Source organism: Notechis scutatus, chromosome 10 (assembly GCF_049901735.1).
Source record: "Notechis scutatus isolate UNSWTSFEM ecotype Mainland chromosome 10, rNotScu1.2, whole genome shotgun sequence".
Taxonomy (NCBI): Eukaryota; Metazoa; Chordata; class Lepidosauria; order Squamata; family Elapidae; genus Notechis; species Notechis scutatus.
Window position 1 is genome coordinate 8961258 of NC_142018.1, and position 26877 is coordinate 8988134.

At 44.0% G+C, this 26877-nt stretch overlaps 1 protein-coding gene and 1 long non-coding RNA gene across 5 annotated transcripts in view; both read right to left on the reverse strand.

Moving 5' to 3' along the window:
• The window catches only part of CYSLTR1 (cysteinyl leukotriene receptor 1), a 650975-nt gene that overhangs the window by 605551 nt on the left and 18547 nt on the right, over positions 1-26877 (reverse strand). The window contains exons 2-5 of one of the 4 annotated variants that reach the window (XR_015750714.1): positions 22518-22662; positions 18888-18977; positions 14135-14319; positions 12066-13554 (exon numbers count right to left, since the gene is read on the reverse strand). Coding sequence is in view for 3 of the 4 variants with exons in the window: in XM_087972092.1 (XP_087828218.1) it covers positions 12482-13537 (1056 nt within the window). In the remaining variant the exon portion in view is untranslated. Of the gene's footprint in view, positions 1-10662; positions 13555-14134; positions 14320-18887; positions 18978-22517; positions 22663-26877 lie in introns of those variants that run through there. The other 3 variants (XM_087972092.1, XM_087972091.1, XM_087972090.1) reach the window with 3 other exon arrangements.
• Positions 7715-26877, reverse strand: part of LOC148129747 (uncharacterized) — a 280407-nt gene continuing 261244 nt past the window's right edge. The window contains exon 2 of the long non-coding RNA XR_015750718.1: positions 7715-10166. This is a non-coding gene — a long non-coding RNA (uncharacterized LOC148129747). The remainder of the gene's footprint in view (positions 10167-26877) is intronic.

A 26877-nucleotide genomic window follows, 5' to 3' on the forward strand; every position in this document is an offset into this window, starting at 1 on the left:
AGCTGTATTCCTGACCCATTGTGGGCCTGCCGTTTTCAAAATGGCAAAGGCGCTTACAAAACCAGCAGAAGTTAAGACAATGGACTGGGACAACCTCGCCCCAATCCTCTGGGCCCATTATGCCCCAGCGGTACCAACGCTCATCCGAAGACACGAGTTTTACCAGAGGGACCAACAGGAAGGCGAGAGTATCGGAGACTTCATCACCGACCTTAGGAACCTAGGTGGACTCTGTGGCTTCACCAACCTCGAAGAAGCCATAAGAGATCGGATTGTCTTGGGTCTTAAGGACCCCACAACCCAGAGCAAGATAATGGCGAAGGGAGACATCGCCCTCGCAGATGTCATCGCCGACGGTACTGCAGCAGAAGCAACCAGGAAGTCAGCCGCTTGAATGCGCCGAGCAAACGCACCGCACCGCCAACTCGCCAGCGACGCTACATCGTTTTCCGAGAGGCACGCAACAACCACTCACCATGAGGACCTCGAATCCTCATCAGAAAGTGAGGAAGAAGAGGTCAACAGACTCGGGTCAGAACACGACCAGCGGGACCAGCGGAATCGGAAATCCTCGTACCAATGCTCCGGGTGCGGGGGTAGTCACCCGCGATCTGACTGCAAATTCCTAGACGCACTCTGCCGTTCCTGTGGGAAGAGGGACCACATCGCGAAAGTCTGCAGAAGCAAGCGAGGACCCAGCCCAACTAGGAGGGAAAACTACTCCCGACAGACCGCCGGCACCCCACCAGCAAATCGGGACCACCAAGGCACTCAATGGAACCTACACTACAGAAACCAAGCACCTGCCACTTCATCCAGACGCGAAGAAGCGCATCAGACTATCATCATCGGCCACGCATCGTCCCTTGATGCAAGAAAAATTTGAGTGAGGGTCAGCATCGAGAATCGTCCATGCATTATGGAAGTTGACTCTGGATCATCCCTATCCATGGTCTCATGGAAAACCTTCAGGCAACTGGTTCCTGACATCCGCCGCCAGGACCTCAGCACTCAAAATATCATATTAAAAGACTACCAGGGAAACCGAATTCCGGTTGCCAGATCCAGCGACGTCCGAGTAACATTCAAAGACCACACCGCAACCCTACCACTGACCATCGTCGATTGCGATCGACCCAGCCTTCTGGGTTTGCAGTGGTTTGAACCGCTAGGAATTGAGCTAGCTGGCATCCACCAGACTGGGAGCGATGACTGGGAAGCAGCCCTCATCCAGGAATTCCAGGATGTGTTCAGCGAGAAGCTAGGCAAGTACAAGGGATCCCCCATATCATTTAACCTCAGCCCCGAAGTGGCGCCCATTTGCCTTAAGCCTCGTCGAGTGCCCTTTGCACTCAAGCCAAAGATTGATGAACAATTGGACAAATTAATAGCCCAGGGCGTGTTGGAACCGATTGACCACGCTCGATGGGAGACCCCAATTGTAACCCCCATAAAACCAGACGGATGGTTAAGAATTTGTGGGGATTACCGGGCCACCCTCAATCACGCGCTCCAGCAGAACGCTTATCCTGTACCTGTGGTCCAACACCTTCTTCATTCCCTGGGAGGTGGAAAAATATTTGCAAAATTGGATCTAGCTCAGGCATACCAGCAGTTGCCCGTAGACGCCCAGACTGCTGAAGCCCAGACTATAGTTACGCATAGAGGGGCCTTCAAATGTAATAGACTTCAGTTCGGAGTAAGTGTAGCACCTGGCATTTTCCAGAGTTTGATGGAAAGATTACTGCAAGGCATAAAAGGGGTCGTGCCATATTTCGATGATGTATTAATAGCTGCCCCTACTAGAGGCCTGTTAGAAAAACGACTCAGACAGGTTCTACAGAAATTCAAAGACGCTGACCTGAAGGTCAAGAAGGACAAGTGCCAACTCTGTACAGAGAAGGTTGAATTCCTGGGCTACCTTCTTGACAAACAGGGAATTCACCCAACTGAAAAAAAACTATCCGCTATAAAAAATGCCCCAAGACCTAGGAATAAAACAGACCTCCAAGCCTTCCTAGGACTCATTAACTTTTATAACATCTTCTTGCCCCAGAAGGCAACTGTTGCTGAACCCCTGCATAGGCTACTCGACAAGAAGGCTTCCTGGGTCTGGGGACAACGGGAAGAACGTGCCTTTCAGCAAGTCAAGGACCTTTTAACTTTAGATGCTGTATTGATACAATACAACGAGACTTTACCTTTAACCCTCACCTGCGATGCCTCACTGTTTGGGGTAGGAGCAATCCTGAGCCACATCCTACCAAACGGCACTGAGGCACCCATTGCATTTTTTTCAAAGACCCTGTCAAAAACTGAAAGGAACTATAGCCAACTTGATAAAGAGGCCCTCGCTATTGTTGCAGCGATCAAACGATTCCACGAGTATGTATATGGAAGACCCTTTTCCATTATCACCAATCACAAACCGTTGCTTGGCATCTTAGCAGGAGACAAACCTACGCCCCACATCTTATCGCCTAGAATGACACGTTGGTCGGAGTTTCTAGCCACATACGATTACCAATTGCTACACCGCCCGGGAAAAGCTATTCCCCACGCTGACGCTTTGAGCCGCTCACCGCTACCTGAAGTCATAAACGATCCAGCTCCAACTCTAGCTACGCTTCAAATCGAAACCCTTCCTTCTCCACCACTGACTGCATGAGATATCGCCTCGGAGACAAGGAAGGATCCCTGTTTGGCACGAGTTCTCAGCTGGGTAGAGAGAGGTTGGCCCGACAACGAACCCAACGACACTTTCAAACCCTTCAAAAACCACCAGACAGAACTCTTCTCACAAAAAGGATGTATATTGTGGGGAGACAGAGTCATCATTCCAGAGCGGCTACAGCACAAAGTCCTGAAATTATTGCACGATGGACATCCTGGCATCGTGCGAATGAAGGCACTAGCAAGGAGCTACGCTTGGTGGCCAGGTATAGATAAGCAAATAGAAACTTGGGTGGCCACTTGCAACAAGTGTCAAGAAACTCGCTCAGCTCCGCCAAAAGCCCCACCAACGGAATGGGAAACACCCCGGGGTCCCTGGTCCCGCATCCACATCGATTTTGCGGGACCTACCAAGGGGCATACATTTCTCATAACTGTGGATGCCTATTCCAATTGGCTAGAGGTCCACAAAATGAAGAGCACCACCACAGAAGCAGTCGTCAAAAAACTAAATAAACTATTCGCTACGCATGGGTTGCCAGACGTTCTGGTCTCAGATAATGGACCCCAATTCACTGCTCTTGCATTTGAACAGTACCTCGCAGACCGAGGAATACGCCATGCCTTAACATCGCCTGCTCACCCTGCAGCCAATGGGAGAGCTGAGAAAATGGTCCAATTCGTAAAGAAAACCTTACACAAGATGGAGAGAGGAGACATCGATGAGAAAGTGACCAGGATGCTCCTACTCCAACACATTACCCCGCACAGCATCACAAACAAAACCCCAGCCGAATTCCTGATGGGACGGAAACTTCGCTCACACCTTGACTGCCTACATCCCGCCTACACGCCGGAACAACCCCTGGGGTCCAGCAGCAGGCACCGCACATTCAGGGTAGGCGACTCAGTTTTTGCGAAAAACTTCTCAGGAGACCCATTGTGGGTCCCCGCTACTATAACTCAACTTACGGGGCCCTGTTCCTACCGTTTACAAACTGCTGATGGGAAAATGTGGAACCGCCACATTGACCAACTTCGTTCCAGACTAGCTCCTACCCCCATCACAAGTCCCGAACCTCACACCTGGGGGGGAAGGGAAAGCGAGGGGGCTGAAACAGAGCTAGCATATGACACGGGACTTGAAAACTGAGAATCAACGCAACCAACACTGGGATATTCACCTTCCAGAAGAGGGCTGGACCAGATGATTGCCTCGCCACAGAGCAGCCCCGCGATGGCCACTAATCCAGGAAATTCAGGAGCCAGTCTTGACAGGAGCAGGGAGGACAGCCCCGAGGCGCCCAGCGTGACAGCTGACCCAGCCGGACCGTCGAGCTCAGGGAACAGCCCAGCGGAACCAGAGCCTGGGCAAGGACTGTCGGAGCAACGCAGATCGGGCAGACAGGTGAAACGACCTGCATATTTAAAAGAGTACATCACCCCACCCCTCAGACGGAACCTAGGGGGGAGGGGTGTTATGGACTAAGCAAACGCACTGTCTTAAAATCCTAATAGTTTTACTTCTACGGCAGGTTCGTAATCCTGCACTTCTGATTGGCCGCGAGCAGCGGATCCTGATTGGTCAATTCTGGCCGATCTGATTGGCTGTTAACGGGTGTCACTGATTGGCCGTTCCCAGCGTGGCAAACTCAAAAGCATTGGCTGTTGTGACAGCAGCCAGCCCTATAAAAGGGCTGCTGCTGCCCAAGTATTTCGCTCTGTTCTGAAGTCACTAATAAAGAGTTGAGTCACTACCGATGCCTCGTCTCCGTTCCTCGCGCCCACGCTCCAGACTTAACACGTAACATCTTTGACTTGCAACCATTCATTTCGTGGCCATTCAAATGGCACTGAAAAAAGTGGAAAAAGTGACTTGTGACTCTGTTTCATACTTATGACTGTTGCAGCATCTCCAGGGTCACATGATCAAAATTCAGACTCTTGGCAACTGGTTCATATTTATGACACTTTCTGTGTTCCCCCGGGGTCATATGATCCCCTTCTCAAAAGCAAAGTCAATATGGGGAAGCCAGATTCATATCAGCTGTGTTACTAACTTAACAAGTACATAGATCCACTTAACAGTGGTGTCAAGAAAGTTTGTAAAATGGGGCGGAATTCACTTAACAGCTGTCTCACTTATCAAGAGAAACTTTGGGCTCAGTTGTGGTCATAAGTCAGGGACCCCCTGTGCTCCTTATCTGAATACTGATGCCAGGAGTGCTCTATCATGTCCTATAATCTTATGGCTGAGAGAGATCCCATTAGTCAAATCCCCTAATCCAAGGTTCTTCAAACTTGGCAGCTTTAAGACTTGTGGACTTCAACTCCCAGAATTCCTGAGCTAAAATGACTGGAGGAGGAATTCTGGGAGTTGAAGTCCACAAGTCTTAAAGCTGCCAAGTTTGAAGACCCCTGCTCTAATCCCACCCAGAGGTGTGGTATTCAGCAGGTTCTGACCAGTTCTGGAGAACTGGCAGCGGACATTTTGAGTAGTTCAGAGAACTGGCAAATCCCACCTCTGACTGGTCCCGCCCCCTTCTGTTCTCCGCCTCCCATTGAGTCCCAGCTGATTGGCTGGGTCTCCTTTGGTTGCCCTGCACAGGAGAACGTAGCTGGAAAGCAGGTTAGTGGGGTGGGGAGGGAATGGGGATTTTGCAGTAACCTTCCCCTGCCACACCCACCAAGCCACACCCACCAAGCCACACCACACCACGGAAACAGTAGTAAAAAATTTTTAATCCCTCCACTGATCCCACACCTCCTGTCAAACTCGATTTCATTGAGAGCCGCATCAGGGTTGTATTTGACCTTGTTGGGGGGCGGGGAAGCTGAGGGGGCATGGCCAGGGGGCATGGCCATCTCAATGTGACATTGTGTTAGGGGCACCTGTGGTGGTCCGAGGACTCTGCCAGCAAAAACAGGCTCCTGAGCTCCGTTTCCGTCTGTGATGGCTTCCTGCAACCCTCTGCCAGCAAAATTGGGAACTCCGTTTTCACTGGCAGAGGCACTGCAGGACGGTCTTTCGCTGTTCCCAGGTTGGCCCCCCGGGCTGGATCAAGCCCACGGGCCTTGAGTTTGATACCCTTGCCCATATAAAACAGGATGTGCAATGAACATCACTGCAGTAGAAAGGTAGGCATTAAGCTTCTCCTTAAATATCTATGAGAATCCACCAGCTTCTAAGTAAGGTGTCTATGGAGATTCTCAGGCATCCAGGTGATGGTTGTCCTAAAGGTGCTTTATTTTTTTTCCAAGAGGCAACTGGACTTTCTTGGTTTTTCTTTGAAGATGTTTCGCTTCTCATCCAAGAAGCTTTCTCAGCTCTGATGATGAGCTCTTGGATGAGAAGCGAAACATCTTCAAAGAAAAACCAGAAAGTCCAATTGCTTCTTTTCTAAGGAAGGTGTTCGATTTTCATTCGTTTAAGACAGGGGTCCCCAAACATGTCAACTTTAAGACTTGTGGGCTTCAGCTCCTAGAATTCTCCAGCCAGCTATTCCCCAGTCCATTTGTGACTGAAACTGTGAAAATGTGTAGCTGAGACAACTGAATCAGGTAGGGCAGGGGTCCCCAAACTTGGCAACATTTAAGATTTGTGGACTTCAGCTACACTGGCTGGAGAATTCTGGGAGTTGAAATCCAGAAGTCTTAAAGTTGCCAAGTTTGGAGACCTCTGATTTAAGAGATAAAACTAAATAGATGAGGATCCTTGATTACTGCATCCACAAATATTTTGTTGGTAGAATTATAGAAGTAGGGTGCCACTATCTCCTAAGATTTTGTTAAATATCCCAACAGCTCTGGAATTCATAGGCAATATTCCACTCCATTCATGTTTTATGAAGACCCAACATTCCTTAATTTCTGAGACCAGTTTTGATCTGCTAAATGCTGCCACCTGCAGAAGCATTTAATTTCGGAAGACCTTCCTAAACTTTAATCCAAATCTTCTCCCACTCGCTTTTATTCTGACCTTCAAGAGCAGCAGAAAGCAAATCCGCACCAGAAATCTGCTAATACAGGACCTGTTCCACTTCTGATATTCTGTCTCTTTCTAATTCTTTTTTATCATCTGGATTTTTCGATGGCTTCTCATAGAATCTGATTTCCAGAACTCTCCAATCATCCCTCTCAGATCATGGTCTATGTTGTTGTTCTTCTTAAAATGTCAAATTCCAAACGAGGCAGGGAATCTAATCTGATCTAGTCCCAAAATGGGACGGTACTTCCCTGATTAAGTCTGTACTGTTACAGTAACCTGGATAGTTATGGATACACTGCAAGGATAAAAGGCATAGACATATTGACATATTAACGATTTGGCTAATATCTAAGGGGCTCCCATAAAGGAGATGGAGATCAACCTATTCTCAAAGCACCTCAGAGCATGACAAGAAGCAATGGATGGAAACTAATCAAGGAGAGAAGCAACCTAGAACTAAGGAGACATTTCCGGACAAGGAGGACAATTAATCAGTAGCTGTGGGTGCTCCAACACTGGAGGTTTTTAAGAGGAGAGTGGACAGCCATTTGTCTGAAATGTTATAGGGTCTCCTGCTTGAGCAGGAGGCTAGACTAGAAGACCTCCAAGGTCCCTTCCAACTCTGTTATTCCGAAGAGAAGTACATTTCTTCTGCCACCTTTTCAACTGGTGCAAAACACTGTTGATAAGAGTGATTTGGAAAGATTTGAAAGATATGGATAAGGTGCAGCACCTGTGTTTTTAATATTTTCATATTATTCTTTGGTAGGTCATCAAATAGATGACTGCACAGCCAGCTTCTCCAACCAGCTGCTCCTTGGATATATTAACACCCAGGTACTTTCCTTGCCACTCCTCATAGTCAATGGCTATGCTGGATGGGGAAGCTGGACAATGATACCCAGCTCATGTGAACAACTCGGCAATGTGTGTCTATCACAATGGGGTATTGTGGGTCTCCAGATGCATTGTCTGCCCTAGGCAGCATTCAACAGCGAGCAGCAATTTCATAACATGGCAAGAACAATTTAAAAAACAAACAAGCCCCACACATGGCATCATCAACATGTTTATAGTTTGCATTCATTATATGGAGGGAGGGGGAGCAAGGAGGGAAGGAAATAGAAGGGAAGGAAAAGGAAAGAAAAAAGAAAGGAGGGAGGGAGTGAAGGAAGGAAGGAAGGAAGGGAAGGAGGGAGGGAGAGAAAAGGAAAGGAAAGAAGAAAGGAGGAAAGGAGGGAAGGAAGGGAAAAGGAAAGGAAAGAAGGAGAGAAGGAAGGAAGGAAATAAATGCTACATATATCCAGCCAACATCACAACAACAAAAATTGGTATCGCACATGGGTACTTACATTTTACATTCAACAAAGTACATTGTGTTTATAATGCAACATTGTTTGCAACCACATGGACAATTAGGGAAGGAGAATCCCTTTTGGTAGATAACGTGTGAAACTTCTCTTCTGTTGGGCTAAACTACTCAGTTTTCTTGGAAAGAAGGATGCAAAGCATTTGGCTGACAAACTCAAACAAGGAGCTGAGCACAGCTTAGATCTCCACAGGGCATCACAAAATAATGACTTAGCTCGTACAACTTCGCACAGCATTGGAAACAAGGGTTGACTATGTTTTATTAGCTTCCGTGCAACTCCAAAACCCATGCTCTTTGAAGCTTCTCTCCACACCCGCCCCTCTCTCTTGGCTACTTCTCTCGTTTGCAGAAGCTCTGCCAATTCCCACCCTGGCAAATGTTTGCGTTTCCCACTAGCAGGGCCATTAAAAAGGCCTTGAAAGTTTGCCCAAAGGCCTTCTTGCCGAGGGCTGACTCGAAGGCTGTTGACATTAGTTCCTCAGCAGGCTACATTTTCTGATGCTGAGCCACTGTCCCCTTTGAAGGAATGCGACCGTGTGTGCTTTCCCACTGCTCAGATTTATTTCAGCCTCTGTTTATCTCTCCCACCCCATTTCCCTCCTCCATTCCAGGCCACAGTTCTTGGGATCTTGAAAAGAGGTCGGTCCTGTAGCGGCTGAAGAACCAGAAACCTCGATTGTGGGAAGCTGCAGGGGTTACGGCTTTGCACAGCCGACATGATTGGAGTTTGGATGAAGGGGGTCGGGGGGAGAGAAAAAAGGCTGGTTATTTTTTAAGGTTCATCCACTGTGGCCCCACTTGTAGTCTCCGAGCTCTTCCTGGCCAAAAACAGTTGCAAAAAATCATGACACCTTCCCCAAAGCTCATTTTGTCACTGAGTTGGCTGTAGGCTTACATTTGTGTGACCAGGATTTTAAATCATATCCAGTTCCCAGAAGGACATCCCAGCTTTGACTGAGTCACCATGGCAACTTGCCAACCCAATGCTACTGAATATATATGTGGCCCAATGGAACAGTTTTGTGATGTTGCATGTGGGATTTAATAACCTTATGAGAGCCATTATCTCTTTTGCGATGGTAATGTGAAGGTTGAGTTTACATTACGTTTACCTGAGTTGAATTAGCCAACTAATTCCAGGGATTAGAGCAGAGGTCTCCAAATTTGGTAACTTTAAGACTTGTGGACTTGAAGTTGAATCCACATGTCTTAAAGTTGCCAAGTTTGGGGACCCCTGGATTAGAATTTTGCCTAGGATGACATACACTCCTGCTGGTCATTCAAGTCGCTAAAACTGTTGACTGCAGAATTAACTAACCCTTAACTCTAGCAAGACAGGGATCCTAGAGAGACATAGGGCCTCTCTAGGCACTCTATCTCTATGGATATTTTGCTTTCACACATCTCCTTCCCAACTGAAAATAAATATATTGGGTGGGAGGAAGTGGATAGGAAATGGGATGTAGGCCCATAAATCCATTTCTCCAATATACAGAGCTATTTCTGCATGGAAGAAGAGAGGCCCATTCTTCTTACCATTCTCTTTATTGGACTACAATTATTGTTGCTATAAACCATGGCCCATGTTAGCTAGATGTGGCTTGCCAATACAGGCAGTCCTTGACTTATGACCACAATTGAGCCCAACCTTTCTGTTGCTAAGCGAAACATTTGTGAAGCAAATTTTGCCCGTATTTACGACCTTTCTTGCCACAATGGTTAAGTAAATCACTCAGCTGTTAAGTTAGTATCATGGTTACTAAGTGAATCTGGCTTCCCCATTGACTTCGCTCATCAGAAGGTCGCAAAACGAGATCACATGACCCAAGGACGCAGCAACCGTCATAAATATGAATCAGTTGCCAAGCTTCTGAATCATGATCACATGACCCTGGGGATGTTGCAATGGTCATAAGTGTGAAAAATGGTCAGAAGTCCCTTTTTTCAGTGCTGTTGTAACTTTGAACAGTCACTAAATGGAACTGTTATAACTGTTATAAGTCAAGGGCTACCTCAGAGGTGGTATTCAGCAGGTTCTGACTGGTTCTGGAGAACCGGTAGCAGAAATTTTGAGTAGTTTGGAGAACTGGCAAATATCACCTCTGACTGCTTCCCCCACAATCTATTCTCTGCCTCCCATCGAGTCTTCTTTGGTTGCCCTGCACAGGAGAATGGAGCTGGAAAGCTGGAAAGCAGGTTAGTGGGGTAGGGAGGGAATGGGGATTTTGCAGTATCCTTCCCTGCTGCCACGCCCACCAAGCCACACCCACAAAACTGGTAGTAAAATTTTTTTTTTAATCCCATCACTGGTCACTACCTGTATTAGAAACCTCAAGTTTCCCATCAAAAAATATTCCTCCCCTCTCCTGAAATTGATTTACTCTTCCCACCTGTTTAGTCCTTAAAACTGGAATTAGATTGCCTTCCAAAATTTAACATTCATTTACTATTACATCGTTTTTTAAAAAAATACATTTTCCTCTTTTCTACTCTTCCTGAAAGTTGAACAACAGTTTTGTTTCGGTTTTTACCTGAAGACTAAAATAAAAGACAGCATTTCATAATAGATTCTCCTTCTTTCTCCAAAATCTCCCTGTCCCACATCTCCTTTTTTTTTTTTGGGGGGGGTTTTATATTTTTAGCTCTCTGCCATAATTGCCTCTTCCTTTAATAGCAAATTGCATCTCCCAGTTTAAAATAAGAAGCTCAGTTTCCTTTTCCACATCAAAAAAAAAGAAAAGCTTGCATTTAGGATAAAAGAAAAAATGTGACCCATTTATCTAAAGAGGATGTTCTCAAGATGACTCAGCCAAATATTCCCCATTCAACAGCTCTTTACAAAAAAAGGGGGGAAAAAAAACCCACTTCATTTTCTTTTAACTACGGTATCAGTGTGGAGCCTTGATTAACCTTAGTTTTTTCCCTATTCAGCATTCTCCCCGACATATTATACCAAAAATGACTAGAATCTCTAACCAGGAAAAAGGATTCCAGAACTTACAAAAGTCCAACTCATCAGAAGATTCCCAGGCTAGGAAAATATGGCTTCCCCCCCATATAGTTCATCTCTGCAATTCATATATCAGGGAATAGTCAGGTACTTTTGGAGTTGAAAATATCACAACAAGGGTAGGTGGCCATAACATCACATCAAACATCAATTCAATTCTGACTGGAGCTGGAAGGGGCCTTGGAGGTCTTCTAGTCCAGCCCCCTGCTTAAGCAGGAGACCCTATACCATCTAAGACAAGTGGCTGTCCAGTTTCTTCTTAAAAATCCCCAGTGATGAAGCAAAACTTCAGAAGACAAGCCATTCCACTGGTCAATTGTTCTCACTCTTAGGAAGTTTCTCCTTAATTCCAGATTGGTTCTCTCTTTGATTAGTTTCCATCCATTGTTTCTTGTCCTGCTTTCAGGTGCTTTGGAAAATAAGTTGCTCCCCCCCTTCTTTGGGGCAGCCCCTCAAATACTGGACTATTGCTATCATGTCATCCCTAGTTTTTCTTTTCTCTAGACTAGACATATCCAAATTCCTGCTTTAGTCTCCAGGCTAAAGCACCTTAGCTGCTCTTCCCTGCACTTGTTCCAAAGTCTCAATCTCTTTTTTACAATGTGACGACCAAAACTGGATGCGATGTTTCAGGTGTGGCCTTACTTAGGATTTATAAAGCCATACTAATACAACCAAATATATCCAACTTGCTCTTCTATGTTTGGGTAGAATGACTGAAGAGATTTGTTTTTTTGTAAGCTTGGCATGTAGAGAGGTGTTCAAGCACAAACAGTCTTGGACAAAGCAAAGAGCTATTATGAAATCAACTTGTCTGGTTTGGAGTAGAAATCCCCAAGGTTGGGGGAAGTCATTGGATCCTTTTGGTATCTTGAAAATCTGATTGCAGAATGTCTTTTGGTGGGGAAAATTGTCTCTTTGCAAAGTAGCTATTAGGAGATATAATCAGTTCTTTATATGATATATTACCTTTATTATTTTTACAAATAACTCAAGATGCGAACATGTCCAACACAGCTGACATGTCCATTGGCCCAGCTGACTTTCATAGCCGAGATGGGATTTGAACTCATGACCTCCCACTTTCTAGCCTGGTGCCTTAACCACTAGACCAAACTGGCTATTACAAGGCATCAGCTTCAAATCTACCTGCTATTTAGTCCCTTCTCTTGGCTTATTCCCCTGCTTATCACTGCCTTTTTCTGAGCAAACGGGCGCAGGTCCAAGCAAAGCATTGGATTGATTTCATCATCGTTTTTATGTCTTAAAATAGCTTTTAAGTTTCATTCAGGTTCCAGAGGCTTATTTGGAATCACAGTTGAAGCAGGGAATCTGGTTGTGGCCAAGCGAATGTCTATATATATATATACAAACTTGCTTCTCTGGGCACCATGTTGAAAAACTAGATGTAAGCTACTGATGCACAATAATCGGCATCTCAGATTGGCCTCTGTTTGGAGGGAGTTCCTGTCGCTTCCAAAATGTATGTTTTGTGTTCCACCCCGTTTCCATTCATGGCTTCCTCCATCTTTGAGGACATCTTTCGGTGATGAGAACTGGAAATAGAGCCCCTTTGGAAAGTGGAAAGTCGCCTACGGAAATTACCTCCAGAAAAGTAATAAAGAAGTGGGTTGAAGCAACAGTTGAAGGCCGCAAGGGAGTAGGTTATCACCACGGATTTCTGCATGTAGAGGCTCTTCTCACAGGAAGTCTTGTCTTTCATCAAGTGGAGGTGAACCGTACGCTGGACATGATACGGGGTGAAGCTCACGAGAAAGACGACGGTCACAATCACAATCATCCAGATGGCCTTTCTACGAGTGCCTTCTTTCTTATGCATGGGATTCTTCAGGAGCTTGTTTAGGATCATGGCGTAACAGATGGTGATGGTGGTGAAAGGAAAGATAAAACCGATGAACAATGCAATGTAGTGGAGAACCATCAGCTTCTTCACATCCGTGTTCTTTGGCGGCTCAAAGCATTTGGTTATATTTTCATCAGATAACTGGCCATTTTTCTGCAAAAACGGGGTGGTAGTCAGGGTTACGAAGAACCAAATGGCAACGCAGACCATGATGGCTCTCTTCCGGGAGATAAATTGGATATTCCAGATGGGGAAAACAATGGCAATGCAACGGAAGAAGCTCATCGCTGTCATGAACAGGATGCTACAGTACAAGTTGACATACATGGCGTAGGAGCTGATCCGGCACAAAAAGTCACCAAAGAACCAGTTGCCTTTGTAGTGGTAATAGACCACTCGCAGGGGCAGAGTACATACAAAGAGAAGGTCTGCAATGGCAAGGTTGAACATGTATATCTGGAAAGCTGTCTTCTCCTGGCATGTCCTTATGAGGACACACAACACGAAGCCATTTCCCACAAACCCCAGGATTGAGATGATGGAGTATGTCACGGGGTACACCTGACTCCGAAACTCATCAATGGTATCATTGCATGACATGTTTTTCATTGTGTTTTCAGAAGAAGCCATGGAATTGCACTCAACTCCTAGAGAGCCAAAAAAAAAAAAAAGGGGGGAGAAGAGAAGATATAAGAAACTCAGAATGTAAAGATGCTACCAAACAAGAAGGTCAAAAACTGACTTCTTCTTAAATCATTGGGAGAAGGAATGGCAGAACCTGGGGGAGGCGTGAAAAGAGCGATTACCCTAGAATCCTTATGTAGCCACAAGTGAATTAAGTCCAACCCAGAGGTGGTATTCAGCAGGTTCTGACCAGTTCTGGAGAAGTGGTAGTGGAAATTTTGAGTAGTTTGGATAACCGGCAAATACCCCCCCTGACTGGCCATGCCCCCATCTATTCTCTGCCTCCCAAATCCCAGCTGATTGGCTGGGTCTTCTTTGGTTGCCCTGCACAGGAGAACGGAGCTGGAAAATGGGGTAGGGAGGGAATGGGGATTTTGCAGTAGCCTTCCCGTACCACACCCACCAAGCCACGCCCACCAAGCCAATCCATGCCCACCAAGCCACGCCCACAGAACCGGTAGTAAAAAAAAAATTGAATCCCACCACTGGCCCAACCCTACTTGAGTGCTGTTGACCCTTATTTAATTCCAAGAAGGTGCTAACCGTTAGTTGAGAAGATCGATTCAGTTTAATTGAACCTTCATGGTGATGCAGTGGTTAGAATGCAGTATTGCAGGCCAACTCACTGCCAGAGGTTTGATCCTGAACAGCTCAAGGTTGACTCAGCCTTCCATCCTTCCGAGGTTGGTAAAATGAGGGCCCAGCTTGTTGGCGGCAATATGCTGATTCTGTAAACATTTTTTAGAGAGGGCTGTAAAGCACTTTGAAGCAATATATAAGTCTAAATGCTATTGCTATTCACATGTGGATCTGGTTTATTTTGTGGACAGTCATGTACAAAAAAAGTGATATTCCAAAAATTTCTTAATGAAGGAGAATTAGTCCTTGATATTATGTTCAAAGTTCAAATATGTTTCTCTTCTAGGGTGCAAAGAAAAAAAACCCGGTGCAAACTCCATATGACGTCAGGAAGAGCATCCAGCCAGTAAATGCTCAGCTCTAACCAGTCATCCCAACTCTATCTGGAATAGGGACTATAGGGTTGTAAAAAGGGAGGGTTTTTATGTTCCAAGTAGACAAAAAAAAAAATCAGTGAAACTCTTGTGATATGTGTTCCTGACCTTACCTTGGTGACAAGGTGGCTGATGGATTCATGCAATTGTCTGACTTTCCCCGGTTATCTGCAGCCTCCCTGGCTCTTCATGCGGCAGTCCCAAGGTAAATTATCAAGGCAGCCAGGGAAGATGCAGAATACAGGTTTATCCGTGAATTGTGACCAGTGGCTTAGCAATCATTGGAAGTTACAATCTACTTGGAAAAAAGGGAATTATGACCCAGAAGTTCTGATGGAATTCTTCAGGCACTTGACAATCTAACCATATTTCCAGCAGTTTGCAGTAACCCACAGACACATGATTGTGTTTTATGACAGTTTTAGTTACTTCTGGTTTTTAGCAAAACTGTGCCACCCAGTGAACAATGGGTTTGCTTAGTAACTGTGGCATTCACTTAACGTCCACATTGCTTACTTCGCAACTGCTACAAAAAAAAGGTCATAAAAAATTGGACTGTCACATGACTGACCCAATTTACGGCCATTACCATATACAACCATAGTGGGCAGACTCCATTATGGTTATATGTCAAGGATTGTCTGTAAGAAGAAAAAAAAACCCCAGAAGATAGAAAGAAATGTGGTGGTTCTGTTCAGAAGCTCAGAAATATTGGCTTAAAATTAAACAATGGCTGCAAAAAATTCTTAAGGAACAAGTAGAATTGGACCCAAAACTATTTCTGTTAGGGATATTCAAAAAGAAATGTGGAAAAAATATAAAATATATTGTATTACACATCTTAAAGGCTGCTAGAATAGCTTTCGCTCAATGCTGGAAGCACAACTGTATACCATTGGATGAACTGATTATTCAAAAAATAATAATGTGCTGAAATGGACAAATTGACTTTAATGGTACAAGAGAAAGAGGAGTCTGAATACTATAGAATTTGGGGAAAATGCTATAATTGGATCGAATTAAGACAGATAGAAAATGAAGAAATTAAAGACAAGCAACTTATAGATTAAATGCATATATTCACACAAAATTGTATATATTTGTAAATATGCACAAAAATAGATATGGACAAAACTGTTAACGTCACGATATTTATTTTTTGTTTTATTTTTAAAATATACAAAAGACTAATAAAGTTTATTTTAAAAAAGAAGAAGAAAAAAACAACAACAGTACCAGTAGCATCACTTGTCCATTACTGGAGATGAAATGAGCTCAGAACATCATCCAAAGATAATCTAAAGAAGTTCTAAAGCCCATGAAGAGTTTCCATCAAGGCTGCTTGTCAAGACAGTAGAGGAATAGCAAGCATTAAAGGGTTAGTACTTTTCCTGATTTGCATATCTGCCAAATAAATGAATTCAACTATTTAACTAGAAGTTCCCCTAGGTATCACCTCCTGCCTTACATTCTGCGTTGTGTCTAGTGTTTAATTTATTTCTACTTGAAGACAATATTATGAGATAACCAGAAGGGGGCAATCCTGGTTAAAAAGGATTAGGCTACATGGCTAAGTAAATGAACTGGTGACGTTCACATCTCAGCGAAAAGGCAACTGGTGCAGTATTAAATGGTGCAGAAATGAAAAAAATTAACATTTGAAATTAAAGAAGGCACTGAATATTTTGAGGTATGGGGTCTGTTCTATCATTGGTTAAATAAGAGAAACAAGAGTTAGAAATTTGAAGATTACAAGAGAAATATTAATCTCACGATCAGGGTTGTTTATTGAAATTTATTAATTGTGATTAATTTTGATTGGTTTTACTAAACAATATGTATCAATGTTATGAGGGAAAAGCACTGTTATCACAAAATTATCATTAGAGAAGACTATTATTATGATTATGACGAACCAGTAACCAGGCAACACACTGTATATATGGATTTTGAACATGTTGCTCTTTCTTTTTATTTATATATTAATATATTTTTTTAATAATGGAAAGGGTACCCCTGGAATCTAGAAAGTGATGGTTAGATGACCTGAAACACTATCGATTGATGAAAAGTTAATGGCAAAGCCCAAATTTTGTAGCAAGAAAATCCAGCCTCTTTCCTTGTCATCTCCAGCTAAAGCCAAAAAAGATTTGTGTTAAAACCCAGGAGGTGGTGTAGAGTAGACGATGCCACACTAGATGAACTAATGTTCATCACTTTCCTTCCCTCCTAAATGTGCAGCTTATAATAAAATCTTTATTTCTTTCAAATATCGTGTATTAAGATGCAAGATGAAATTGAGAACATAATGCCCCACTAGAAAAAAGGAAAAGCATTCTTCGCTTTGGAAAACCTCAAAGAATACATCCTAAATTGCCATATTACTTAGAAAGGAATCAAATAGTTTAATGAATAAGTTTCCAGACCATTTCAAGTAGCTGTATTGCGTAGAAAAAATTGGGAATATTTAACCCTACACTTGATTATTCAGATATATCTTGACTGAAGCCATTTTTCACAGTTAAGTGTATCTACTATTTCAGACTCTCTCAAAACCTATTACTGATTGCCAATTCATGGCCCTAAACTACATAAATTTATATACTATTAAAACTTGCTGCCATGACCTTTAACTGGGCAAGAGTATATCACAGGGCAACACTTTTTGAACCAAACTACCTTAAATGGGCTAAGCCTAGAGGTGGAGCTCTCACCTCACAATCAGGAGACTGTGAGTTTGATCCTAGGCAGAGGCTAATATTTGGAATAGACTCTCCAGATCGAGCAGAGGGTTGGACTAGATGACCTCCAAGGTCCCTTCCAACTCTGTTATTCTATGAAATCTGGGAACCGTGACTCCAGAAGGAAAGAAATTTGGGGCAATTTTGGTTTCTTTAGTGGTATTGGCTGCTCCTGCGCTGCTGTTCTTCATTTCAATGTTCCATGACAGTTTCCAAGCCAGTCTCACAATCCCTTGCTCCCTCTCTTACCCAGAAGCAGCCACTTGCCTGCCTGATGGGAATGAAGGGAAGGGAAGAACGGGAGGTTTCTGATGTTCCCAGCCAGATTCCCAAAAGGAAACTCAGTGAGAAAGCCAGCAGGAAGTCTCTCCTGCTCCCGCTGCTTTTTCCCCCCCCCACCCGCCTGTGGTCATTCTGTTTCCCTGTTTAAGTAAGGAAACATCTCTGACATGGTCACCCAATGGGACACAGATTGTCTCATCTCAACTATTTGGAAGAGAGGGCACACCGGCTGCGACGTCTTGAAACTAGAGCATGCACCCAAACATTACCCAACATTGTTTCTTTAACAAAATATCAGATGGTCCACGCTTCCCTTTGTACTTATAAAAAGATGGTTGGAGAAACCTAGCTGAAGTGCAGTTGTAGGCACTGATATAAATCCAAGGATTGAGCTAGCCACGGACAAATACACCACGAATCACATATGGACGGCAAGGGTATAGTGCAGGGATGGCGAACTGTTTTGTTGTAGTGTGCCAAAAGCGTGTGCGTGCTAGAAACCACAATGCAATGCGCCCTGCCCCCCCTGTGCATGTGCGTGCAACACCCCGCCTCACCCTTACCTGCACTGCGCATGCACGCACCTCCCAGCTAATTTTCAGCCTTTTGAGGCCATTTTTAGCCCTCCCGGATGGCTAAATACCGGAAGTGCCCGTTTTCAGCCTCTAGAGGGCCTCTGGAGTCCGGGGAGGCCATTTTCACCCTCCTACAGCCTCAAGAGACTGAAAACGGGCCTGTTTTGGCACTTCTGGTATTTCCGGAAGGCCCGTTTTTCGGCCTCCCATGGCTCTAGAGGCTTCCCTCAAGCCTTCGGGAGGGCAAAAGCAGCCTCAAACGGGCCTAAAATCAGCTGGAAGGCACACGCATGCAAGTTTGGCTGGGACTCGTGTACCCACACAAATAGCTCTGTGTGCCACCTGTGGCATGAGTGCCATAGGTTCGCCATCACAGGTCTAGTCTGTTGAAGATGGGGCCACAGTTCAAAATTTGGGGACATAGAGTCCCTTGTATGAGGGATCCTTGGTGCTTTTCTGAGCTTGGTGGTTTTCCTGCAGAGGTTTCATCATCCTTTCATCATTTCACAATACAAAGTGCACTGATGATGTTGCCTAGTTGGGTAATGAAACGTCTGCAAGAAAACCACCAAGCTCAGAGAGCACCAAGGACCCCTCATTTCAACCCTGAGCTACAAATATTCCTCTTACTCAGAGCCCTTCATATACTCTTTCCAAGCCAAACAACCATTCAGGTTCTACTCACATCCTTCTGAAGATTTCTGCTTTCTGAACTGAGATGAGGTCCTCCAGAAAGACGTGGCAGAGCTGATAACTGGACAAAAGGTCTCCAACCCTGTGAAAGAAAGAAAGAAAGAAAGAAAGAAAGAAAGAAAGAAAGAAAGAAAGAAAGAAAGAAAGAAAGAAAGAAAGAGAGAGAGAGAGAGAGAGAGAAGGGGGAGGAAGAGAGAGGGAGGGAGGGAGGAAGGAGGAGGGAGAGAGACAGCAAGAGACAGAGAGAGGGGAAGAGAGAGGGAGGGAGGAAGAGAGGGAGAAAGAGAGAGGAGGGAGGGAGAGCGAGAGAGAGCGAGAGAGAAAGGCAATAAATATTTTTCAGTAAGTTGGAGTCCGGGAAAGTGTCTCCCCCCACCCAGAATTACCGCTTTGAGACGTGGTTAAGGAATAAGTGCTCCTAACTACATTTTTCTAAGTGCTTCCTGGAAGATTACCAAATGAAATTGCCAAAATTGATTCAAGCACAAACATCACACCCTTCAGCTTTATAAAAAACAAAACAAAAGCATCTCCAATACAGCAACAGAAAATATTTTAAACTTCTATGCTCTATGCAGGGACGGATCAGGAGCTGCATAACATGCGTTCAAATACTCAAACAGGCATGCATACAACCGTACCAGACTCCACACATACCTGCAAGCCTACACACAAACTCAGAGGCAAATACATCCCAGGAAGACTACAGTTACAAACGGAAAAGCACACTCCCAGATACTCCTTTCTGGTTCCCAGCGATTTAGGCTTGAAGTACCATATTCTTGTTGGAGTTTCCAGAAGGAAACAACCATTTCATTTGGAACTGCTTAGGTGGACAGTTGTCAGTTTGAGTGGCTGTTTTCTAATTGCTTATATTCCTCTTTTATTTATTTAATCGAAGGTACGAAGGTATCCCTCAACTTACAACCCAGATATTTAATGAGCATTCAGAAGCACAACAGCTTCAGAAAGGGTGTTTTATGACCCATAAATTACTTCCAGCTATCAAAACATCTAGGGCTGCTGCCCCTCTATTTGGGGTGGGGGGCGGGGCGGGCAACTTGGCAACAGCTCACATTTTGCAACTGGTTGCGGCATCCCATTGAGTGCCTTAACTTATAACTGTCACAACTTACAACGTGCTGTGGTTGGCGCAGTGGTTGGAGTGCAGTACTGCAGGCTACTTCTGCTGACTGCTGGTTGCCTGCAATTTGGCAGCTCAAGGTTGACTCAACCTTCCATCCTTCCAAGGAGCGTAAAATGAGGACCCAGATTGTTGGGGGGCAATAGGCTGACTCTGTCATCTGCTTAGAAAAGGCTGTAAAGCACCGTGAAGCTGTATCTCCGTCTAAGTGCTATTGGTACAACTGAAGTTCCAGACCCAATTGTGGTTGTAAGTCAAGGATCACTTTCATAGGTACCCATTTGCATACAAAATTTTATCTCTCTTCCTTGCCATCCTGTTAAAGAGGAAGTTGGAAAATAAAAATAAAACAAGAACACCTTCTGTTCCAGCTCAAATATTCTTCTAGGTATTTTTTGCAAACAAGGAGGATGTCCGGTCTAATTCTAAGCTAAAATGTGTCATCTCACTTCCTCAAAGTTTTCTACCTCTGCAGATACAGGGGAAAGAAAACTTTCAGGAAGTGGGATGACACATTTTAGCTTAAAATTAGACCGGACAATATTCAGGATTCAGGTGCCAACTTTCTTTCCTCCATCCGAATTTCATGCCATTATTGTTCTTGTAATTGGTGGAGATGGCTTCCCACTGCTTCCTCTCTTCCCTCCCAATTCATCTCTCCATCTTTCTGCTCTTTTCCCGCTTCTTTCTGCTTCTGGATGAGGAGAGCCAGGGAGGCTGTGGATTAGGAGAGGCGATGAAAGGAAGAAGGCTCGGAGGTATCTTTGAGTCACTCAGATGGGGCAGTGATGGGTGTGTTTGTGTAAGTGTATGGGTTGTGATTTTGTAGAAAAGCAATATAAGGGGGAGGGGGGAGAGTCAACAAAGCCAAAGTCAAAAACCAGATCCTTTTCAGGGATCACAGCAGAGATGGCATTCAGCAGGTTCTGACCAGTTCTGGAGAACCGGTAGCGGAACTTTTGAGTAGTTCGGAGAACTGGCCAATGCCACCTCTGACTGGCCCCGCCAACCCCATCTATTCTCTGCCTCCCATTGAGTCCCAGCTGATCGGCTGGGTCTTCTTTGGTTGCCCTGCACAGGAGAACAGAGCTGGAAAGCAGGTTAGTGGGGTGGGTGAGGAATGGGGATTTTGCAGTATCCTTCCCCTGCCACACCCACCAAGCCACACTCATAGAACACCATGCCCAGCAAGCCATGCCCACAGCTGATTGGCTCGTCTTCTTTGGTTGCCCTGCACAGGAGAACAGAGCTGGAAAGCAGGTTAGTGGGGTGGGGAGGAAATGGGGATTTTGCAGTATCCTTCCCCTGCCACGCCCGCCAAACCGTGCTAGGTTCACCAAGCCATGCCACACCCACAGAACCGGTAGTAAAAAAAAATTTTTTTGAATCCTACCACTGGATCACAGGTGTGAGCAACCTGTGACAGGAAGCCAGCAAAGGCTTCTGACTTAAATCTTGATATCTAAACGGTAGCTGCTCAGCAGATCCATTAGCTCAGGGGTGTCAAACTCAAGACCCATGTGCAGGATCTGGCCTGCAGGGTGCTTAGATCTCACCTGCAGGGCTGCCCTGGAAACAGCAAAGTACCGTATGTGGCTCTCCCAAGCTCTGTTTTTGCTGGCAGAGCATTGCAGGAGGCCATTGCAGCCCAAAACAGAGCTCGTGAGGGCCGTTTGCAGCCTTCCCAACCTTCACTTTTGCTGGCAGAAGGTTGGGGAGGCCATTCCAGCTAAAAACAGAGCTCAGGAGCCTGCTTTTGCTGGCAGAATGCTCAAGCCACCACAGGCACCCCCGACACGAGTCACATCGAGGTGGCCATGCCCACCTCCTCGTGGTCAAACACAACTCTAATGCGGCCCTCAATGAAATTGAGGTTGACACCCCTGCATTAGCTCAATAGAATATTGCTTTCTTGACATCTTTGTGCAACTGTTAAAGAAGCTGGAGGAGCAGGGGATAGAGGGGAGCTATCCTGAGCTGAGTAAGTCTTCGCTTACAAACCCTGTTTAGGTTTAACGTCCCCTGTTTACACAGATTGTGCAAGCTTCAAATTCAAGACATGCTGAATCATAAACTTCCTTTTTAACTTTGACCAGTGGGTTGTCTAGGTCTAAGACTGAAGGTTTTAGAGTTGACCTCCAAAACCTCCAAACAGAACTAGTGAAATTCTCGAGAACTTCTCCCATTTAATGTTGATGATAGTATGCTAGCACAAAAAAAAAAAAAAGGAGAATCTGACTTCATATTTGGCCTGACTTTAGCATTTGACTGGTCAGTTTTTAAAGAAATCTCCCCAACTTTAGCTATCTTTTCTAAAGAACACATTATCACATAGTTGTCTGCTTGTTTAATGCAGTTCTGTCATTATTACTAGCTGGCATTTGATTTTCCTGTTGATTCTAATTTAAGTAATTCCATTGCCATGGTATTCTTTAAAACAAGGCATCAAGAATTCTTCTTCAGTGAGAGTTTTCATACCAACAGGTCAAGTTCAGATGGTCTGTGAACTTGCTGGGATTAAACTGATGATGGTGAAGGCCCTGTTCTGGAAGACTGACCCAAGAAGTCTACTTGAGTAATCGTGCAGTCATTGTGTAGACATCTAATGTCGTCCTGTTGTTCCCTGAAAGTAAAGAACAAAAAACACAAGGAAAACAGAGATGAATAATTATATTTCAGAAATCTATTTCTCTCTGCGTGTATGTGTGTGTTTGTGTAAAACTCTGATCACGGATGGATAGAAAAGGAGATGTAGGATTAACTACCACATGTAGAATCAGAGAATCATCAGCCTGGGAGCTTGGAAGACTTAAACCTCTGCCCAAGAAAAGCAATCCTGGGCAAATGGATATCCAATCTTTTCTTCAAAATCTCCAGTGATGGAGCACCCCAAAACTCAAGGAGGCAAGTTTTTCCATTCATTAATTGCTCTCACTTAATAACACATCACTCTTAAGGTCAAAAATGTATCACCAAATGCATGGACAAAGGAGTCTACTGCAGAATTCTCCCAACTTGGCAACTTTAAGACTTGTGGACTTTACAAGTCTTAAAGTTGCCAAGTTTGAGGACCCCTGCCCTACCTGATTCAATTGTCTCAGCTACACATTTTCACAGTTTCAGTCACAAATTGACTTCCGTGGACCTTACATCATACTTAAGGGGTTAGTAGAGGGGGCGTGCATTAAGTGCACTAACGTGCCTATCGTCCCTGTCATTGTATTTTTACTCTCTTATTCTTGTTCTCGTTTTTGTTTGACAAATTCAAATAAACAAACAAACAAAACAAACAAATAAATAAATGCCAATTGCCAAGAGTCCAATTTTTTTAAACAGTTTATTTATATACATTACATACCTAAGTGAACTTTAGTGAACAGTGTGTTGTCTGGATCAATTTATTTATATACAATAATACTTTTCCCACTCCTAATTTCTACCTCTACTATCCAACAATTTATAAAACAAGCCGCATGTTTGAAAATACTCCGTATCTTCTTTTTCTTTTCTTTTTACTGTCAGTCTGTCTGTTTCTGCACAATCTAACTTTTTTTTAATTACATGATCCTCTGTGGGTGTTTTCTCATTTTTCCAGTACTGTGAAAATACAATTCTTGTTGCTATCAAAACATGTAATATTAAGTATAAGTTCCCTTTATCATACTTTTCAGGTAGTATGCCTAAGCAAAAATATTACTGGCTTATAATCTATATGTTGCTTTAACATTTTCTCCAACTATGTATGTATTTTTGTCCAATATTTCTTTGCTTTTACACATGTCTACCACATATAGTAAAAGATCCCCAGTGTCTGGTTACATTTCCAACATTTGGCGAACATGCTTTTAAACATCTTTGCGAATCTTGCCAGTGGTAAAGGCCACCTATAAAACATTTTATATAATTTTTCCTTATATATAGTTGCCATTGTCTTACAATTTCTTTCCCAAAGCTTTTTCCATTCGTCTAAATCTACAGTATATCCAAAGTTTTTTGCCCATAGTATCATTGTTTACTATCATACTAAAATTGTATATTTTCTGTATCAACTTTTCATCTACTCCTTACATTATTTGGTCAAATATTGTAGGCTCTTTTATAAAAACCATAGTCCTTAATGTCAGAATCCATATTTTGCCCATGTGTCCATTGTGATGCAACAGTCATGTCACTTTTTAAAAATGCTGTTGTAAATGGTGACTAATCAAATGTTTGTAATTCGAGGATCATCTGGCCATACGTACATTTTAATGAGGCAAGGTGATGGATTATGAGCTTGGATTTCAGTGGAGTTTTTTTTTGTGTGTGTGCATGATCTTATTGTCAAGCCCAAAATTGACATATCCGTAGCCATTTTATTTTAGCCTTATTATATATTCCTTTTCTTTCTTTCTCTTTGCTGGTTGTGGGGGGAAGGGTTTCAGGCAGAGGTGGTATTCAGCAGGTTCTGACCAGTTTTGGTGAACTGGTAGCGGAAATTCTGAGAAGTTCAGAGAACCGGCAAATGGTGCCTCTGACTGTAGCCATGTAGTCCCCTGCCATGCCCACCAAGGCACGCCCACAGGACCGGTAGTAAAAGAATTTGAATCCCACCACTGGTTTTGTGCTTGCCACATTCCTAAGGTGGGAGGAGTGAATATAGAGAGAGTTGTTTAGGCTAGGTGGTTCTCCTTCCTGTGGGAACGAAAGCTGACCTTGCTGAGATCTGGAGGTGGAGGTTGATGATACCAGGCAACATTGATTTACTTCTATTGGGGAATGTGACTTTTGGGGACTGTTTCTAATTTCCAATATTATGTGGTGTAATTCTTGGCTGTGTCAGATCCGGAATTAAAACAGACTTTGCCAATTGGATGCTTTCCTAAATAAAAGGAATGGTTTTGGAAGGTGGACTTTGCTCTTTTATTTTTAAATGGATTTCATCACTTGGAAACTGGACACAGTTCCACTGGTTAATTGTTCTCACTGTCAGGAAATTTCTCCTTACTTCTAGGTTGCTTCCCTCCTTGATTAGTTTCCAATTATTCTTGTCCTGCCTTTAATGCGTTGGAAAATAGATTGACCTCCCCCCCCACAATATCTAAGGGCAGCCCCTTAGAGATTGGAACTATGCTGTCCCAGCCAGTCTATGGGAATTGGATAGTTACTTAGGAATTATGAGCTGTCCCATTAAGGGAATGCATCATGGTAAATGTAGTTAAAGGTATCCTGGGAAATGTAGTTCATGTCACGTGGCCACATCTATAATCCCGATTGGTCACTAATTTGACCCTCGATGGGTTGGGGGAGTTTCCCTCACTTTTGCCTGAACTCCGTAACTCATGGCAGCTGCTTTCTATCACTACGAGATGGGTTAGGAGATAACCATCTTTTACTACAAGGCAGATATGCAAAGGATTGGTCATTAAAGAAGAACTTTGTCACAAATGTGAGTTATGAGGATACCTGATGAACCAATAAATGTACTTTGTTATGGACGTCCTGTTGAGTTTATCTATCTGCATCTGCACAGCTTAGAAATCCACTACTGTGCAGAAGACAGAAAAGTAAAAGATGATCTCCTGAAGCCCATCAGTATAAAGACTGTTAATTTGGATTTCTGATAAAGCAAAGTAATATTGAAGCCAGGAGAAAATATGCAATGTTAATCTAAGCCTGCATTTCTCATCGTCTCTCTCTCTCTCTCTCTCCCTCTCTCTCTCTCTCTCCCTCCCTCCCTCCCCCCTCCCTCCGAGTATCAGAACTCTTTACATGCTGGTTGGATGGTGGGAGGGGTTGGAATTCCCCCACATGCTAGAAACAAAGAGAACTTTCCAACTGCAGAGTTAAAAACCAGTAACCCACCCACCCCCTTCGTCTCTGCTCAATTTGTCTTCCTGCTATCTCAAAGTCTCTATTTGCATAACAAGGAGAGTCAGATATTTCCCAGCTCTCAAAGGAAAATCAAACCTCTGTCTTTAAACCTTCTACAAATGCAGTGAGAGACTCTGTCTGTATGCTTGTCGGTAAAACAAAAGCTGATCTTCCTCTGCTCATCTGGAAGGCGGGCAAAGCAATAAAGAGGCCAGGGTTATAAAAATTCCTCAGGCCAGAGCCGTCTCCAGAGCAATGGGCACATTCCTTCCCCATGAAGAGAGATGCTTAATCTAGCAATGATTTAAACAAAGTCAGCATCTTGCCTTTTGCTATCCTGCTGAAGTCAATAAGGATTTTTCCTTTAAAAAAATTAGTAGCAATCTAAAAGCAACCACAGTGAAGCAGCGTAGTTGTGTTTTCAATTGCCATTCAACTGCTAGACTCTACCAAAAAAAAATTCTTATATGATTTTTTGACAAAGTCTCTCAAGATTGACCAGAGTGTTTCTCCAATGATAACCCCTTTTTGCAACTCTTGTGGACAATTTAATCAATTAATTCAAGGTTCCAGGATTCACTGCAGCCCAGCATGTGCGTAGCAATAGCGTCTGCCAGACCCTCTAGTGCCCTCTTGTGTAGCAAGCAATGCTGACAGGTGAATTTCTGCATTCAGCCCTCAAGTCTTCAGACTTCGCAACGCAACCTCTAGTGCCCCCTTGTGTTGCAAGCTCACAACGCAGCCTAGAAACAGCCATACTGTGTGCTGTACTAGCATCGCCCAGACTCTGCAGTGCCACCTACGTGCTCAAGTACTAAATTCAGCAGAAACCCTATTTTCCACTACCTGCGCATAGTACCCCCTAGTACCAAAAAAGGAATTACACGGAAAACCACTAAACTTTCCAAAATTCCCCCTTTGCCAATTTGAAGCATGGCAACTTCCTCAGCCATGACAGATGTCTCTGATGTACCAGAAGACCCGA